The sequence below is a fragment of the Zootoca vivipara genome, chromosome 3 (genome assembly GCF_963506605.1).
Source record: "Zootoca vivipara chromosome 3, rZooViv1.1, whole genome shotgun sequence".
Classification (NCBI taxonomy): domain Eukaryota; kingdom Metazoa; phylum Chordata; class Lepidosauria; order Squamata; family Lacertidae; genus Zootoca; species Zootoca vivipara.
The window spans coordinates 109,442,287-109,461,371 of record NC_083278.1 but is presented as its reverse complement, the minus strand read 5'-3'; the positions used below and the strand labels follow the sequence as shown (position 1 = coordinate 109,461,371).

At 40.5% G+C, this 19,085-nt stretch overlaps 2 protein-coding genes across 4 annotated transcripts in view; one reads left to right on the top strand and one right to left on the bottom strand.

Moving 5' to 3' along the window:
* PPP4R3B (protein phosphatase 4 regulatory subunit 3B) overlaps positions 1 to 3,262 on the top strand; it is a 29,877-nt gene extending 26,615 nt beyond the window's left edge. For both annotated transcript variants that reach the window (XM_035110941.2, XM_035110940.2), the window contains exon 16: positions 823 to 3,262. In XM_035110941.2, the coding sequence (XP_034966832.2) occupies positions 823 to 918 (96 nt within the window). In that variant the 3' untranslated portion in view covers positions 919 to 3,262. The remainder of the gene's footprint in view (positions 1 to 822) is intronic.
* Positions 1,490 to 17,846, bottom strand: CFAP36 (cilia and flagella associated protein 36). Of its 2 annotated transcripts, none has more exons than XM_035110944.2 (10): positions 17,495 to 17,846; positions 13,732 to 13,796; positions 12,146 to 12,247; positions 11,062 to 11,176; positions 9,978 to 10,065; positions 9,679 to 9,730; positions 8,928 to 9,036; positions 7,929 to 8,059; positions 5,519 to 5,704; positions 1,490 to 4,063 (listed from the first exon to the last, which is right to left on the bottom strand). In XM_035110944.2, exons 1-10 carry the CDS (start codon positions 17,613 to 17,615, stop codon positions 3,977 to 3,979), a joined length of 1,056 nt encoding a protein of 351 aa, XP_034966835.2. In that variant the 5' UTR covers positions 17,616 to 17,846; the 3' UTR covers positions 1,490 to 3,976. The 2 variants fall into 2 exon arrangements, with proteins under 2 accessions (XP_034966835.2, XP_034966836.2); XM_035110945.2 differs by having other exon boundaries at positions 5,519 to 5,683; positions 17,495 to 17,844.
* Between the last annotated feature and the right edge of the window lie 1,239 nt (positions 17,847 to 19,085).

The window sequence follows — 19,085 nt, the reverse complement described above, 5'->3', positions numbered from 1 at the left end:
TTTGAGCACAGCAGATTTGGCCTGCAAGAGGCATCAGTTTATCTCTTTGCTGTTTAATAATGGTTTCTGATTATTACTCATGACAATTGGGGGCTGCATCTGCGGTCAGGCTCCATAACACATGTAAAGAGCCGAAGGTCCGTGTAGCTTAGCCTCTTTTGTTTACCACAGTAGTCAGTCAGATGCTGCCAAAAGCCAAATGCTGCAGTAGTCCTTCCTTGATATTTGGCCAAACCATCTGGTTGTGAGAGAGTCATCACCTCAGCATGGAGATGCCATTTAGCTATCATAGTTAATAGCCATTGATAAGGTCTCATCTTGCAGCAGCATATTCCGTAAGATAGAAACATACCATTGTTGTCTAAGGACTTTCCCCCTATCTGCATGCGAAGTAATACCTAATCCTCACTCTCTGAAATTATGGCAGATATATACATGGGGTATACATGTCTTCATATGAAATTTTACAGGTTTACCACTCCTATCAGCCCAACACCCATTCCCACCCACACCCACCACCCTCTGAATATACATAAGGGTCTGGCCCTTCTGTTTCAGTGTATCTGAAGAAGTGTGCATGCACACGAAAGCTCATGCCAAAATAAAAACTTAGTTGGTCTTTAAGGTGCTACTGAAGGATTTTTTTTATTTTGCTTCATATGAAATGTAATTTTTGCTCTTGTCGGAGCCAGTGGCGACAACAGGCAACCCCAAGTGATGCTCTTAGTTTTCCCTGCATATGCTGTGACAGCTAGTAGGGGAGTCATTTTGTTTGTTCTCAAGAATTCTTTTCAACATGTGCCTTTTCTTTGCCTTCAACAGGGAAGTTTAGTCGGCCTTGTGGATTATCCAGATGATGAGGAAGAAGATGAAGAGGAGGAAACATCCCCAAGGAAAAGACCTCGTCTTGGCTCTTAAGAATACTGAAACAAACTCTAATTGAGGGTGCTTAAATGCTGTGACTGAACTAAATAGTCTGACAGAAAGCTTTCTCCCTGGAAAAATACACGAGAATGCAAGGAGTAGCAAAAGAAACTCGACCTAGAAGGGTTTAGTTCTGAGAACACCAGGCTTCCAATCTCTTTCTAGTCAGTGAGTCTGCCATTCGGGCTGTTAAAAATTAAACTGAAATGGTGGGTTACTAATCAGCACCTGGATGACAGGATGCCAGCAAAAAGAACATCTCGGGCTCTGTGAGGGGATGGGACAAGTAACTTTTTTGATATTGCAGGGTTTCCCCAAGCTAGAAGAAAATTGTAAGGCTTCAGTTGCAAACCTAGTAACATGACTTTGTAATGGTGCTGTCCATTGTGGGTTTTTTTAAGCAGTTGCCTCTTAAATGATTCTCTTTCCATAAAAAAGAATTCAAAAGTTGGGGACCACTACTTGCAGTCAGCCAAAACACAGAGGGTATCATCACCCTGCTATGTAGTGCATGTTGAGTGGCAAATTGATTTCTTCCCCCTCCCCCATCTAGTTTTTGGGACGAAAAAAGAAGCTTGGTTCAAAATTGAAGATGACTACAAGGAGCTGTTCAGGAAGGCTGGTACCCAAGGCTTATCAGCTTGCAGTAAAATATATAGAAAACATCAATAAGCCCTAGTGCTTGGAAGCAGCATCTGAGTTGCAACTACCAGTAGCATCTTATGGGAAGCCAGGCCGAATGGAGTTGCTCCCTGCTAGCTTCAGCATTTTTTCCCCTTAAGGCATCTGCATTTCACATTTGCAAGAGTAAAAAAGAGAGTACTGTGAAATGCCAGGAGGTTTGGGGGCATAGTCATTTTTAAACAATTGGGAGGTGGAGTCAACATGCAGCACCTTGAACCTGGGAGTGGGGGGATAGTACAAAGGCTGCTTCTTAACACATTCCATGTATTTAAGCAAATTTCTCAAAAAAAAGTACATTAGGTAAATTGATTGAGGCAACCATTTTGAGACCTTTTTTATTTTGAGAGCAAGTGAACTGTAAATATTTTAATGTTAGTTTGGCCATATATGATCTGAGATCATGCAGAAGAAAGAATTCCCCCAAACTACAAATTGCATTAAGAGTGATAATGAACTATGAAACCAGCAGCAATTCACCATATAGATCACTCTTGCAATGTGTTAGGGTCCATTTCTCCTGGAACAGTTATTGACACAGTTTCCCTGTTTTGGAGATTTTGTAGTTAATTTTAATTTTAGCTATTGTTTGCAAAAGATGGGCTGACTGTGTAGATATGAAGTATAGTTTTTCCATGAAACAGAAGTTTATTTTGTATTGAAAAAGAAAACCACTGTACTTGTTTTACACCATTTGTATACATGTGGTGATATTAATGCTGAACTGTAAAATTCAGGAATTAAAATGTGACCCTGTAATTCCATAATTATTGGTTTTGTTTGGTTTGTTGTAAATGGTAAGTTAATTCAGATTTTGAAATGTGGCCATTTTAGAGGGTTTTAATGAGATAGTTATTTGTACAAATTAATCATTATATGCCACCAAACCAAATCTAGTGGAAAAAATGAATGTTCCCAGATTTGATTTGGTGTGTTGCAATGACTGACAGTTAATATGGCCTGAAGGACATATCTCTGCCATCTGGGGGCTCCAGGCAACTAAAAATAGGGGCTTCCTTCTCACTTCAGCTGGAGACTACTTTGTTTGAAGGGAAGTGGGTGGCAAAACATTTGGGCTGGTTCAGCAGTGTTACTATGTAAGCTTGATATGCTCACTTTGTATTCCTGGCAAGTCTGTCTCTCCTTCTCCCCCTGCCCCCAAACCCGCTAACAATTTTCTTCTTAAGCTCTATATGAGGTGGAGACATCTGGCCTGTCTCCAAGCTTTTATTAAGCAAATGAAAAAAGACCCAACACATTTGGCCTCTCATCTTCCATCTATTTTCAAAGACTGTTAAGAGCTTCAAGAACACATGCAGACCCTGCGCCATGAGTCACTTCTATAGCCACAATCAGTGTTTTTTAAAAAAATAGTTTAATGACATGGAAAGTTAGGAGCATTCGAATATTGGCTGACAAATACTGTGCAAGATGAAGCTCCTCCTTTTCAAGTTACACAATCTGCCTCAGGTGCTTTCTTCCCCCCCCCCCTTCCACCTCCCTTGCCGCTTGTTATGGTGGGTTGCTTTTTGCCACAGGACAGCCCACATTTCAAATGCCTGGGGCCCTTCAACTGATTTTTTTTCAAAGAAAAAGATTACATCTGCCAACATGTCTCAGTTAAATACTATTTTAATAAAAAGTTACATGAAATGCGGATGAGCTGTGTTTCTTACTGTGTTGGAAATTTGTAGACAGTAGCCTTCTGGTGCCGGAAGCGCTAGGAGAGTGATTATTCTGAATAAAGCACAAATAATATTGAATGGGTTCACTTAAAATATATGAAAATATATTAGCTAATTCTGTTTCTTCAGCCTGCTTCAAACATTACACAGCATATTTATATGTAGGCAAATTTACAATGTGCCTACTTCTGTCCTGTAATTTGCAAGGTTGCCAAACTTCCGTCTCACGAGGCAATCTTGTGAGAAGAAAGGAACACTTGGAGCTCTATACAGTTGATTTTAAACTTCATGTTGATTTTAAACTTGACACTTCTACATTCATCTGTATATAAAATCAAAACAAGTTTAAACATTTTAATGTCAGTCTACCAATGTACTTTTAACAAAAGAACCGATAAATATTAAACCAAGCAAAGGAGTTACAGTGTTCACATTCAGCAATACATATTGGAATTGTAAGAATCTAAACTGCTGGATGCTTCATACTTTGGAACGACCAAGCCTACCTTAAAGTAAAACCATTACTTTTATCTAATTTTAAGTCTATTAAAAAAAAGAAAAAGTTAATGTTTAATATATAAAATCAAATTAATGCATACAATGTTTGTGAGCAAAGAATTCAGTTCATGGTTAAATATACTAAACAGTCATTCTTGTCCCCAACTCCTAAAAGCAGCTTCTCTGAACTATCGCTTATTAATAACTTCTTCTTTAAGTTTTGCTGCAAGGATTCGTTTCTTTAACAACCTTTGCTCCTCTTCTTCTGTCATTCCCTAAAAATAAAAATGTGAAATTTTAAACTGCAATATCCTTTGCTAAGTTACACAGTACTATGCATTGACATACTTCCAATGTAATGTAACTTTGTCTCTGTTAAAGTGTGCATAAGATTTTAGCCCATCAAGTATGGAAGAATAATTTTGTATAACACATTGTAGGTTCAGCAGTTTGTAAGGCAAATGTTACGGAGCTCTTTTCAGTGTACTTGCTTTAACTCTGCAAATGCACTCCTAACAAACACAGAGACCTGGACATCCATGGCTTAATCTAGGAGCACACCCAAACTGTGACCCTGTATCTTCTGAATAGTTATTCCCTGTTCTGCCTTCTGACTGACCAAGAGCATGTCTCTCTTGCCTAGATTAAGTTTCAATGTGTTCACCTTCATCCAGTCTATTACTGAGGACAGACATGGGCTTAGAACCAAGAAAGCTTCCTTGGATGTTGGTGGAAAGAAACGGCTGGGCGTCATCAGCATACTGTTGACACACAACCCCAGAACGCCCAACAGCCTTTCCCAATGTTTTCAAGTAAATGTTAAACAGCGTGCGGGACAGAAGAGAACCCTGAAGGAACCCCCAAGGCATCAAACAGGAGTGCCCTTCAACCACATTCTGGATTCGCGCCTCCAGAAAGGACCAAGAGTCTATGTAAAACAGTGCCTCCAAGTCCCATTCCAGCAAGGCTGCCCAGACAGATGCCATGGCCAACGGTATCAAAAGCCGCTGAGAGGTCCAGCAGAACCAACAGGGACACATGCCATATGCAGGATAGTACTGCCCTAGCTAATAGTTGTCATCAGGATTGCTGCAAGAATGTGAAGCAGTCTGAACACATGTTATCTCACTTCCCACAGTTTACAATGTAGTCCTCAGCATGTCTACAATAAGTCTCACTAAGTTTGATAGGGCTTACTCTCAAGTAACTGCATAAAGGAGTGTAGCATAGTTAATGACACTTTTATAGGCAAATTAAAAGTTTTTGCTATTACATGTGTGCATGTGTTGAGCTATTCACACATGCAGGTGTGAATCAACTCGCTGACCCTAGAGTGTACACTCTAGGTTTAGTGGCATATTAAATAGAAGCAAGTGGCCCAGCTCTTTTTTCCTTTTTGTGCATCAACCTTTTACTATGCAAGTATTACTGTAAGGATGTTTAGCATGTCTGTTTACCATTGTTGCTTTCTTAGCTCCCATTTCAACTCTGTTAGGAATTGTGGAAACAGGCTTGTAGTTGCATATCCTTAACTAGATGAGGAACTGGGCATAGACCTACTTATACTTTGAATACTGAGCAGTTGTGCTAGGATGCAGCCCTGCCCTCTGCCTACCCCACTACTGAACAGTGCTATTCAAAGCATTAGTTTGGAACTGCACATAGCCCTGCATCTCTCCAATTGGTTAGAACTGGTTAGTTAGAGCTGGCTAGAACATTCTCTCTTTTACCTCCTTAGAAGGTAACAGCTCTTCTTTCTGCTCTGTACTCTGTGGTGGTGGCGGCGGCGGCATATTAGTTTTGGACTCCTTCTTCAAAGCCATCAGTGCATCTCGTTTCTGCTTTAGATAGTCTTCACGCTCCCTGAGCTCTTGTGCTCCAAGTTCTGATAGTTTCTGGTAAGTAGAATTTACATTCTGTAATGTATTTTTGTCCAATTAGAGATTTGTGAATGAAATAATGCAAGCTTTGTTTTTTAAAAAGTGTTAGATTGGTAAAACTATATATAGTCCCAACAAAATGGAAAAACGTGATGAAGGACAAGCATGTTTGTTTAAAATGTATTTATTACAAGTTGTAACTGGATGCTACCCCCCTCCAAAAAAAAGGATTCCACCAGGGGCCTAGCACTTTAATTGCTGCTGTGTTTCGGTAGCCTTTAAGCAAGTAGGAAGGGAGGCCTGGAGCAAGCCGCAGGCAGAAAGAGAACATCAAGCACTCTGGATTGATTTAGTCTAAGCTAGAGAAGAATTGACATGGGTGGCACTGTGGGTTAAACCACAGAGCCTAGGGCTTGCAGATCAGAAGGTTGGCGGTTCGAATCCCTGTGACGGGGTGAGCTCCTGTTGCTTGGTCCCTGCTCCTGCCAACCTAGCAGTTCAAAAGCACGAAGTTCAAGTAGATAAATAGGTACCGCTCCGGTGAGAAGGTAAACGGCATTTCCGTGCGGTTCTCTGGGGTTCTCCAAAAGGGGCTTAGTCATGCTGGCCACATGACCCGGAAGCTGTATGCCGGCTCCCTAGGCCAGTAAAGCGAGATGAGCGCCGCAATCCCAGAGTCATCCGCAACTGGACCTAACAGTCAGCGGCCCCTTTACCTTTACCTTAGAGAAGAATTGAGGGAGCAGGTACCATTCCTTTTCTAATGCACCTATGTATTATGAGTGGAACTTTGTTAAGAACTATGGTAGCATCACTAGGTACACGCAAGCCACAATATTTTTTGCAGTATACATGTTCACTGGTTTTGTACATTATGCCGAGGAGATCAAGGCTTGCTACCAGGTGTACAGTCAACTGAGAGTCACAGTTGGTCCTTGCTGCCTGATAAGTGTACCTGATGAGTAAGCATGCTTGACACACTTACACTTTACATGTTTAATGTACACCTAAAATGAAAAAGTAGTACTTTCTTTTCTAAATTCTCCAAGGCATATAAAGGCTAACCTGGGAGGGGATTTCATAATGAGCTTCTTTCAAATTAATATAAGAGGGAAAATGTATATACCAAAGTTGGTCCCTACAGATACAGATACATTGGCAGACCTATATTTAGTCAGAATATAGTACTAAAGATAATATATGTGAAAGGAGCAGGGAGACTGCAGGATATATTACATTTTCAAGACCTTCTGCAAAGATGTCATAAACACAGGAATGCATGATTGTTGGACTCAGATTTCCAGAAGTGACATTCTCTTTTAAAAGATATAAAACTGACATATGAACAACAGATGCCTTCTTAATTCAACTCAGCTGAACTGTTTAACTAGGTCTGCCCTATCCTGCCACGTGACCAACAGACCACATCATCAACACTCTTCTTACTCTCTTAAAAAGAGAATGAACAATGGAATTCAAATTCAATCTCTGAGCACATTTATTCTAAATCTAATTACAACTATGTATTTTTTTCCTCCAAACTGTAAGGTCAGTTTGTGGCATGTGCTGTTTTCAAAGTATTGGGGCAGACAATGTCTCATTAACATTTATGCTGACACATACCTTGTTGTGTATGGAGTTGTGTTTCATAAGAAATCAAATTTCCTTAGGATGTCTGAATACTGCTGAAGTGTGCTGAAAGTCAAATATCTATATCTAAAAAACTAAAATCATCCTCCTCCTCCTCCTCCATAAAAGCCTAGTTACCCATCCTACTCATTCCTTGTGATTGTGCTATTCATTTTTGCTTTCTACGCAGAGTTCCCTTTGCTTCTCGTATTCACCTGGCTTCTCCCATCAGCACATTTAAACACCTGACAAAACTTAACATTTCATTCTGACATTCTAACTGATTTTGCATGTCGATTCCACTCTCCTTACCTTCTATCTTCCTAAGATTGTAACTCTGAAGATAGATATTTTTCTTGTTTCCATTTTATATATGGCACCTAGTTCTAGTGATGTTCAATAAATAATATTCCAATGGTTCAAGCCAGCATTCCTCAACAGGGTGCCCCACCCCAGATGATTTGAACTACAATTCCCATCATGCCTGAGCACTAGGCACCAAGCTGGAGAACCCTGGATCAAAATTTCTAAATATTTATATACAACTATACCATACAAAAAGTAATCCAAAATGACATACTAGCTACTAAATAATATTAGTTATCTTAAATGAAGTGAGCATTCAGCTTACACGTCCTTCAGTCCCCACTTGCTTTGCTACACATTCAGAGCCATTCCCTATGGTTTTCTTCCGACTCTCTTCCTTCAGTTTGGCAGAGGGTAGTTCCCGGGTAGGCAAGTGTTTGTGTTTTGCCTCTCGACCTAAATTTACATTGAAAGGAACTAATCCATCATATGTTCATCATACTAATACAAATCAAAGGTAAGGGATCTCTGTACCTTGATGGATTTTAACCAAAGAGCAAGAATTTTAAAAACAATTCTTCATTTCCTAGAGGCTTCCCAAATACTAATATTTTATGGATTGTATTCCAACTAAGTCCACTACATTAAATGAGGCTACTCTAATTTAACCATTTCCATTAACTTCACTAGGTCTTCTGAGCAGAAAGAACACACAAAATAAACACTGTGAAGTGCTTTACCCATCAAAAACAAAATACCAGGTTTTATTCCGTGTTCATGGTGTTTTTAATCTCCTTCAGTTCTGAATCTTTGAGGTCTGTTCTCTAGTTTGTTACATGAAGTGGGACTGAGCCTTAACAGGAAAGCAGGAGCAAGGTCTTCTTTGAGACTTAAGACATTTCCCGTCTGAGCTGTAGGGAGAGCTGCATGGCCTGCCTGAAGACCTCTTGACATCCATGAAGAAATACCATTTATAGTAAGAATAACTGTTTCTTCTCCCCATCCCAATTTCCTCTGGAACATGTCAGGTGAAATTGCTCTTGGGATGAACTGACAGCTGGGTTTTGCTCACGCTTAGAGTCTGAACAATTGCTATACCAGGTTTCCAAAGAGCCCCTGCTTTTCATTTTTCAAACATACAACTCAAAGTTCAACTGAAGCATCAAAATTCTCTTCCCCCCCACCAGCATTCCCATTTAAATGTCAATTCCCATTTATTTATAATATTTTATGATCACCCAATCCAAAGTCCTGAGTGCTTCACACCAAGTTACGCTGTATATTTTCTCACCTCTGTATTTTAGATACTTGCAGATAATCATACCTGATGAATGTTTTGTAGTATGGTCAGCAGACTCTTTAGTTCCTGCACTTTCACTCAGATGTCCTGGAGATTTGTGTGCACCATCAGATGATCTCTGTTTCTCATGTGACTATATATTTAAGGGGGGGGAGAGATAATAGAACAGTATCAAGTAACGCACTCAAGACACTAAAAACAAGTACAGTAAAAGCCACATACTGTATAGCTTTTCGCAGTCTTAGAGCTACTAAAATATGTTTTGACAAACGCTATTTCACAAAATTATGCTCTCACAAATTAATTAGGTATGTAAGCTTGATCTCAATTAAAACATGGGAACTTGTGTGTCTTCTGCTATGGCCAACTTTAAAATCATCCTTATGGTCTTCTCCACCTATGTATGGGAAATTTAAGCTCCCCCCTTCAGTCTCCCCAATCACACATATCCAAAAGACCTCTCAGAAAGTAAGGGGCCCTTCAGAATATTTTCTCACACCATCATCAGTCAGCTTCCTGAACGATTTGCTCAATAGTGTGATAAAGGGACACTCATCATATCCATGTGATCAAGTTCACAAAAGAAAAGGGGGGGAGGAAATGAGAGTTGCAAAGAAAGCATATGTAACAGGGATATGCTAGTAATTTTATTAAGCCACCAAAGCATGATGAGAAGCACGTGTATTTGATGGAAGGCTGGATTTATAGAGCTATAATTAAATAATAACATCACTACATCCACAGAATAGATTAATTCAATTGAACTTCAGCATGCCTCATTAGTTCTTTTCCTTTCTTGCTCCAGATCATATTCTTCCTTTGACTTTCTGCAAAACAGAATATGAGGGAACATGCAATTCAACAGTTCAGTTTTTTATCTGCTCACTCACAATGCAAAAACAATGAGCAGCCTCTCCTGACAGTCAAAATGTGCCCAATTCTGGGGATCCCTTCCTTTTTCCCTCAACCACTTGTGCCCCAACCCATGAAATTCAGAAGGTTCTCCCAACTCTCAGAACAGGCACTTGGGGGCCACAATTTGTTAAAGAAACAAAGCAAAAAGGTTCTTTTTACCTGAGAACCTCCCTTAATATTTTCATTTCTTCTTCTTCAATTTCAGTATATGCATCAGACCCATCTGTCAAACAATCAGGTAGCACACCTGTTTAAGAAAAGAAAAGAAAAGAAAAGAAAAGAAAGAAAGAAAGAAAGAGGAGTAAAGAAGGATGACATTCAGTTTTCTTCAGATGAAGTACAAGCTGTTATCTAATTGTCAAAATGTGCACAGAAACTTGAAGAGAACTTTTAGAAGTGATTATTTTTAGGTGATTTCCAAAGGAATTATCTGCATATGTGTAAAATAAAAAAGACATTTGTTACAGAAATCTTGGAAGATTATTAAAGAAAGAGAGAGATTGGAAACTCAAGCATCTGTAGCAACATCTTGAACTCTGTTTGAATCCCACATAACAAACCTAACAGACAATTTTACGGTTGGTTTAAAAGAAATATGAAACAGATCACAGAAAAAGGCATTTTAATTAATAGATATTGCTTCATACAAATTCAGTCAAGTAAGAGAACTATCCATCATTTAAGTCCTTCCCTGCCCCTTTTTTCCAAATGACTGAAAGCCCAGCTCCTTCAAGGATGGAGGAGAAAGGAAATTATGTACAGTAGCTGCTTTTCAACTATCCCAAGCTGTCCTGTGGGACAACCAAGGTACAAACAACTTGGAAAAAGCAGAGTATGTAATTCAGCTCCCCTCTCATTTTGGGCTGCCCATTTGAGCATTGACTACAGCAACAGGAAGGAGAACAAGAAAAACCCAGAAAGAACTCACCTTAGTCCCTTCACTGGGCAGTAAATGACACATCCTTTTAGCCTATCTTCTTCCTCTACTGTATTTATCTTTCTGCCTTCACACTTTCCCTTCTCTGCTCCTCATTGCCATTTCAAAATATTTTTTCTTTCTGCCCTCTTGGCCTTCAGTATTTTGCCCCTTTAATGCCATTCTTTCAACTCCCTCGCTGTTGTGTCTCATGCCCCTTTTGAGCCCACTGAAGCCCCCTGCCTCAGAAACACCTAAAGCCACCCCTGGTGTCAGCAAATGAAGAGATGAAATGGGAAGACTAGTTTCTCATTGGCAGTTACTCACCATTTCTTTCCTGAATTATTCTTATGGCTTGCAATTGCATTTCAATATTTTTCTGGACCATCATCTCTTTAAACAACCTGAAATCTTCAGCTGCCAATACTGGCTGCAAGATAGCCTGTGAGGGGAAAGATGTTTTAAATCTTACAGTGCAAACAAATTTGCAGTCTGATCAATTTTTTTTAGGGAGGAAAGTTCTGAAAAAGTTATTGTACCACCACCTACACGGCTTTATAGCTTTCCTCCCATACCACCTTACGTAGGAGTAAGCCCCACAGTATCGATGAAAGTTACTTATGATAAGATATTAAGACAGGATTGCATTGTCCTTTAATCAAGTATTCCTACAAATCAAGAGTATATATAATATTGGAATACAGGAAATCATCTAGTCAAATACCTTTTTCCAGGAGGTTACAATAATGAACATTTATATCAGAACTAGGCAACCTCTGGCCCTCCAGGCCTCTCTTTTCAGCCTCCCACCAACTGGCAGCCTGAGGCACAGCCATAGCTTGCTCTTACTGCATCAATACTTACTGTATGTGCTCATATGTGCCTGCAGAAACATTAAGCTTTTGCAACTGTCCTTGATAGTAAGAAGTATTTTAATTAGTATATTGTTTAATTGTGCTACATGTTAATAGCAATATAATCTGCAACACTGAGAGCACATCCTGAGTAAGCAGGTAGTGCAGCTACAAAACCAGAAACTTGCACCTGATCCCATGTGCTTTTTCACCACTGCCATGGAACCAAACCACAGGTAACTTGCTAAGACATCATCATCATTAGTATTCCACTTTTTTCTCAGCTTCTGGAGGAAAGTTGAGTGACAAGGGCTACAGTCTTAAACATATTTTAAACATGAGTTCCATTACCTTCAATGCTCATTCTTTTTAGCCCAATGACTTTTAATTTGTGAGGTTTTATATATACAAAGGGTGCATTCTGTTAAACTGAAACATCACTGTGTGTGTTTGACACAGGAGGGTTGTTTTTTTTAATACAAATGAAAATATATACAAAGGGAACACAATCACATATCTCCAGGATTGTTTTTTAACTTTGCTAAAAGAAAATTTACCTGTGAGGTACGAGTCTTGGCAAGAGGAGACATACAGGCTTCTTGGAATTTGTCTTCATTGATTCCAACTTCTTTAAGATAACTGTCTAATAACTTTTCAACCTGCAAAAAATGGATGGTGGAAAAGATTATTCCACAATTCTCTATAGCCTTGAATACCCCCTTCCTTTAAACCCCCTTCCTTTAAACTTGGATATATTTATTTATTTATTTATTTTAAAAAATGTAAGTCATTGTACATAAGTTAGTTTACTTGGTTTGCTGCTGCCACGTTTTCCTATTTCTCTTAATTTTTATATAAGCATATATGTGCATGATGTTTTACAAAATACAGGAGTACATCCCTAGAATTTGAGATTTGCAATCAATAAAGGGAAAACAACAGTGGAAGAGGAGAGAAAGGATAGTGGAAGGGATTAGGGAAATAATATGTGGTGATTTCAGTTGCACTTGCTTAGGCTTAGCTACAATACAGAATAGGAACTATGGGGGTTGTGCCCAAAGGTATATTGAAAAAGTGGGCTTAGAGGAGGAATCTGAATGAAGAGATATGGAAATGCACAGGTGCTCTAGGGGGCAGTTCAAGGCCTAGGGATCAAGAATGCAGAAATAATGGAGGCCTTCGGAGAATACCCAGACAGTTAGGGGGGGGTGGTTCTGTATAAGTCATCATAGGCAGTATGTATTGGGATGTAAGTGGAGAGAAGGGGGACAAGGCCAAAGAAAGTGCTCAGGTGGATAGTTATCACTGTGCGTTACTAAGACACTATGGATGCAGATGAGGACTTAATATCACAAACAGGCTGTTCAGATCATGGTACATGTCTGCGTAATTGGCTTATTAGTTTTCCCACATTCCATTTCTTCAGTTACAGACATTAGTTGCTCTTCAGCCATTTGCCACCCACTAATGAACTTGACAGAATGCTTTCTTGTGCTGTCTTTTTCTTGTTGCTCCCCTCTGTCACTCCTCTCCAGCCCTTCACTATTTTTTTCTTGTTTAGGTACATATGCAAGTACAACTGCTGCTAATATTCTTGCTGTGATGGAAACACAACAAATATAAATAATTCTAAGTGGTCTGAAACAGCAGGACTTGGATGTGCCAGGTTATGCCATAATTCAAGACAAAGTACAACAGGAGCTCGCTCCTAAAATCTTATTTTCAGACTCAATCACAGGAGCAATGAGCCATAGTTTTAATCTTTAGAAAGAAAAGAATGGCTATAGAAATGATTGACTGAATGGGATGAAAGCAGGAAAAAAGATTCAGGCAGTTGCTTTTGATTGCAGTCATACAACCACAGCAGTATCAAGTTCTGTCTCAGCACAAAATGAAAGGATACAGTTTCTTCAATCTAGAGCATCTGCAACAAACTAGGACAATGATAACTAAGCACAATGCAAAGACTCAAAGTTGGCAGAACAATAGCTCTTTTACATTAAACCATTAGTCAGCTAATTTTATTTTTAAAAAAAATCAATACTCATAGGAATATATAAGTTGCCAGAAGTGGTGCACAAACCATTCCTGTTTCAATAGCACATTTTTCTTAAAAAGTGAAAATAAAACAACCACTACTCACCAGAGCTTTATATTCCTGATGAATCTCAGTGTAAGACAGCTTGCTTTCTTCTTCTTCATCAAAAACTAAGGAGACAAGTTTTACTTTTCTTTAAAATGAGAACTCTCTCAAAAAAAGTTTCAAATGACATTCCTAGTATAGTGAAATTTATCTAAATACAAAAGGTAAAACCACCCATAACATTATATGGCCACTCCAACAGGCAATTGTGTCTCACTTCCAGATTCCCACCCCCCCCACCACCACCACCCCCTTTAACAGACCTGTATGGAACTTTGCAGGCATTCTCACCCCCTCCATAGTGAGGAAAGCCTGCCAAAACCAAAGGGTTTTGTACTGGACACCTTTGAAAGTTTGATATCTGTAACTTTCTTATGTTGCTGTGGAATTAAAATGTGTGGACAAGGTTGCTCAATTCTGAGGGCACAAATCAGATTTCACATGAAAAGCTGCAGTAGTTTTCCTGCAAGGGCAACCAGCACAGTTTTAGTATAAGTAACAAGAGGAAATGTGTAATCTCCCCTGGTATTTTGTGTCCAGATGTTCTACAAACTGATAGTAAGAAACAGACCAAATTGTGGACAGACAGATCCAAGGGCCTTTGCGCTAGGTTTCTTTAAAATTGATTTTCAGGTGGGAAGAACTAGAAGAGATTTGATTTCCAAGTAGAATTATTCCTTCTGATTACAAGCTTGACCTGTCAGTCAAAGCAGAGCTTTCCCTCTTCCCACTCTGATGTTTGATTTCCCTCTTCCAACCCACCCTGGCATTATGGCCAGCTTAGAGACATTAATGTCGCTTTCAGCAAATGTTTGTCTACAACATTTTTTGAATGCCTGGATTGCTTATGCATCACACAGCATTTCAGGGCACCCCACTTCAAATGATGCTACCTTGTACAGATCCTACTTTGTTTCTGACAAGCCAAAAATCCCCCCACAGTAACAACTTTGCCTTGGGATTCAGTTGAATCTGGACACCCCTACTCCTAACCCCTCTACTTTCAGCAAATCATATCTATTCCGAGCATCCTCAGCAATGAAATTCATAAGTCTACCCTTTTCAGCAATCCAGGTAGGATTTTGATGCACAATTTGGAAAATCCCAAATCACAAGTTTCACTCAAAATGTACACAAACATACTAGAACACTGTTTCAAGCAGCAGCCCTAGGCAACAACATACTTCAGTTTAACAACATCTGATGTAAGATAGCTGTCTGTATGGACAACAGAGTAATACGGTAATGATATAATAATCTACAAAAAATCCAGAAGTGCTCTGATGAAAATTCAGCTAACTTCTCTGACACTTGGAATAAGCAAATCATTCCAAAAACTAAGTGGTTGATAACAGAAGTCTAACAAAGATTCAGTTTCATCTTGCCTGTAGCAAGGACAAAGAGTCGTACCTTGGAAGTCGAACGGAATCCCTTCCGCAAGTCATTTCGACTTCCAAAACGTTCGAAAACCAAATCATGGCATCTGATTGGCTGCAAGAAACTCCTGCAAGCAATCAGAAGCTGCAGAAGCCCCGTTGGACATTCAGGTTCCAAAAGAATATTCGCAAACTGGGAGCCAAAACATCCAAGATCCAGGGGGTTTGGGATCCAAGGTACGACTGTACTTCAAATGGAATAACTGAGAAGTATTTTGAGGCAGTTCAAAAGGTTTCCAGCTAACAAAAAAAACAACCAAAAGAAGTAAATGCTTCCTTCTGTTCTTCATTGATCTTCAGTGAGCCATCTGTTAAACAGTTGTGAGGTTATAGAACTCCCCCTTTCCCCCTAAGAACCCAACAACTTGCAAACCTCATTCATTTTGGAAGGGTGTGTGCACTAATTGCATGCTATATATTTGGAATCAGCTGCTTCCTATTGAACTTAGACAAGGCTGAAAACTTACTTTTAAGAGGGCTTTCTCTGAAGTTTGATGCGGCTATTTTACACTGTATACTCAATTTGTATATTTTGATGTGTTTAAGATCTGCTTTTAAATTGCTATGTATATATTTATTGCTAATATATTATGTTTTCTGGCATACACAACTTCAGAAACATTTCTTGGGAAGCAATTTAAACATTTTAAAGTAACTAAATTATCTATCAAATTGCATCTCATTGTACAGTATGTGGGTGAGTGAGCCCAATACAGGCGCAAGCTTAAACAATGTAGCTGCATAATTTTTTTAATGGGGAGACCTTTCTGAAATTAAAAGCCAGCAACTCACATTTTAACAAGTACTGTAAAGGATGATTAATCTTAAAAACCTTTACCATATTTTACAAAATAAATCAGCCCAACCCTGCTGTAGCCATGCATGCTTAAAAATGCCATGAACAGCTAGCAAGAAATGGCAGAGATACATGCACATTCCAAACTCATGTTCGGTGAATACCCATACTCCTTGATCCAGCAAAGCAATAAACACATGGACAAGCTGTTTACATATGCAGATGTCTTAAACTGGATTTGTCCAACTGTGTTTAAATTTGCTCTCCAAACAACACACTTCAGGAAACTTTTAAAGGGCTGCACAAACACTTCTTCATCCAGATTTTTAAATAAAAATAATAAAATCCTGGATTCCAAACATTCCCTTTCTTGCCCACTTCACAAAATTCACATCCTCCAGTCTAGTTAGTATCTGCCTCCAGCTTTTCTAGGAATGTTCCAACCAGAATAGAGCCAACAACAGTAAGCTATCTTCCACCAAAAGAATTAAGAATCATAAAAAGTATCTGCCTCAGCAAAATGCAATAGTGACTCAGTGCAAAAGCTATTAAAAACTGTAAGGTACACGGATAGAGAAGCTCAAAATGAAAAGGTTCTGGGAGATTTGACAGCTCTGTAATTCTGATGTCTTAGCAACTTCACTGAATTCTGTGTGATTCTTTACTTAAGAGATTTTAGGACCTACTACACATACAGCAGAAATCTACAAAATAACCAATATGTGCACAATCCAGTCCAAAATAAAGGCGCCCCCCCTTTTTTTTACATCCCAACAAAAATGTTACTTGGGGTATTTTGTTCCAACGGGTTTGACACATGCACTTAATTATGCTTTTGGAGGGGGTACAACCGCAAGCATGCTACAACGATGGGAATTTTATTTTTACGTCTCAGTATATAGCCAGTGGCCATCCGAATGAAGCATGAGCATGAATCACACATCTACAAAGCAAAAGACTGTTACCTGCATCAGGCCAGGAAAAAATCTACAATGTCCAGAATTTAAAAAGAAACATCCCTTCTGGTCAGCATCCCTAGAGGGTTTGGCACTATGCGGAAAGGATTTCACTTTTACATGCTTTGAAGGGATTTCGTTTCTAAGCGCCCTTGAGAACTGAATCAGCCCCAAATCATAGCTGTCAAGTTCTCCCTTTTTTAAAGCGAAATCCCCTTATGCTGAATAGGCTTCCTCGCGAGAAAAGGGAAAACTTGACAGCTATGCCCCAAATTAAATAATAACGACGATCATTCATGCAGCCTCCCCTGGTCCCCAAGTGCCAATGGGCCTCTTTAAATACATTTCTCAGAAATGAGGGGACGGGGGACACAAAAACAGATTTTTTAAAACCGGAGAGTGGGGGGAAGACTGCAGGGGGATTCCCCATCGGGGGAGTGTGGGATAAAGGCTGTGAGGGAGGGATACGCTTATTCTTATTTCCTTCTATCCCGCCTTTCCTACCATATATTAATGGGAGGTGGTTCTCTACCCGCCCGCCCTCGGACCCGCTCCCCCCCCCGGTCGCTTCTCACCCTCGCATTTGTGCTCCACGAACTCCAGGATGGGGATGGACCAGGCGGGGCTGCGGAGGAAGCCGGCGATGCTGTCTACCACCCACTCCACCTCCGCCTCCGCCTCCCCCTCGGCCGCCATCTCATCTCCCCTCCCCTCTCTCTCACAGGCTCCCTCACGAAACACGGGTGCGCGCCCGCGCGCGCGGCCTTCGAGGTGCGGGCGGGCGCGGGGAGGGGGGGAAGGGAGGAGAGGGGAAAGAAGAAGGGAAAAAGGCGGGCGGGAGGAAGAAAAAAAGAAAGAACCACAAGGGCCTCACGCAAGGCGGCGGTTTGGGGGGGGCGGTTCGGTTTCCGTCACTATGGCAACTGCCGTCACGGAATGGGAAGCGGGGAGGAGGAGAGAAGGGAAGCGCAAGAGCACGTATTGTTACGCGCGCGCGGCTGCGGCGACGCTACCCCGCCCTCCTAAGGAGCAATCCAGTCACGCGCTCGCTTTCTTTCTCCATCCGCGACGCGAAGGCGCATGCGCGTCGTGTTCGAAGTGGCGCTACGTGTTCCGTTATGTGTAGATCGAAAAACGTCAGTCTCCAACCGCCCGCTGCGGGGCGCGCGAGGTTCGCGAGCTCGCGGCAAACGCCGATGCGGAATATTGAGGGGGCGGGGGGGGGGAGAGAGAGCCTGCCCCTATTGCTTCGTGTGCTGTTGATATATACTGTAAAGGAAACTAGGAAATAAAGCCCTAAGCGGTACCTTCACATCCTCGCAATGACTTTACGCGGCAAATATTAGTTTATGACCAATTAGCGCACACAAAAACCACATCCCTCAAATTATGGGAATACAGTACAGTACATCAGTCAGGGCATGGACCAATTAGGGAAATCTGGCGGCTGCTGCAGCCCCTTCTAGTCCCCTCTCAATTGCGGGGATGGAGGGGGGGTTATAGCAAAAGGCGCACTCTATAAAAAAAGGGTTGCCCGGGGGTCTTGTGTGGCACTTGGAAGACTCATTTTTATAGTGGCATGTGCTTATGTTGTATAAAGGGTACTCATGTTATCCTTGGAGGGATGATGGTGATGGTGGTGATTATGATAACAACAATACTGCTCTGCCTTTTCCCCTCAAGGTGTGCTAAAGATAAAAATAAGGACAGGTAAAAACATAGGGGAAAATAGCATTAAAAAAATAAACATGTTTAATTTGTTTTTAAAATTGACAATATTTAAACATAACATGTCAGACACAATATGTTTGTGTGGGTAACTCTCTCTGCATTTTCCTGAGGGGAGCTCTACAAAAAAAAGGTTTATGCCACAATGAACCTGATAGACTTTTGAAACGCCACACAACTCTGCTTAATATATAACAGAAAGGCAGGTAGGACACCTTTGAGGGAAATATTCATGGACCGGAGCAACAGCAACGACAAAAAATTATATATATAAAAATGTAAACTGGGCATGTGGGTGTGTTTCCCCTTTTCATCAAAACCGCTTGACCGATTGAGGTGAATTTTTGACACAGCATCACATGCGAATGTCCGAAGGCTATAGGAAAGTTTGCTAAGACAGATGTCACACCTCCGCCAGGTAAAACCCCCAAAACCCCG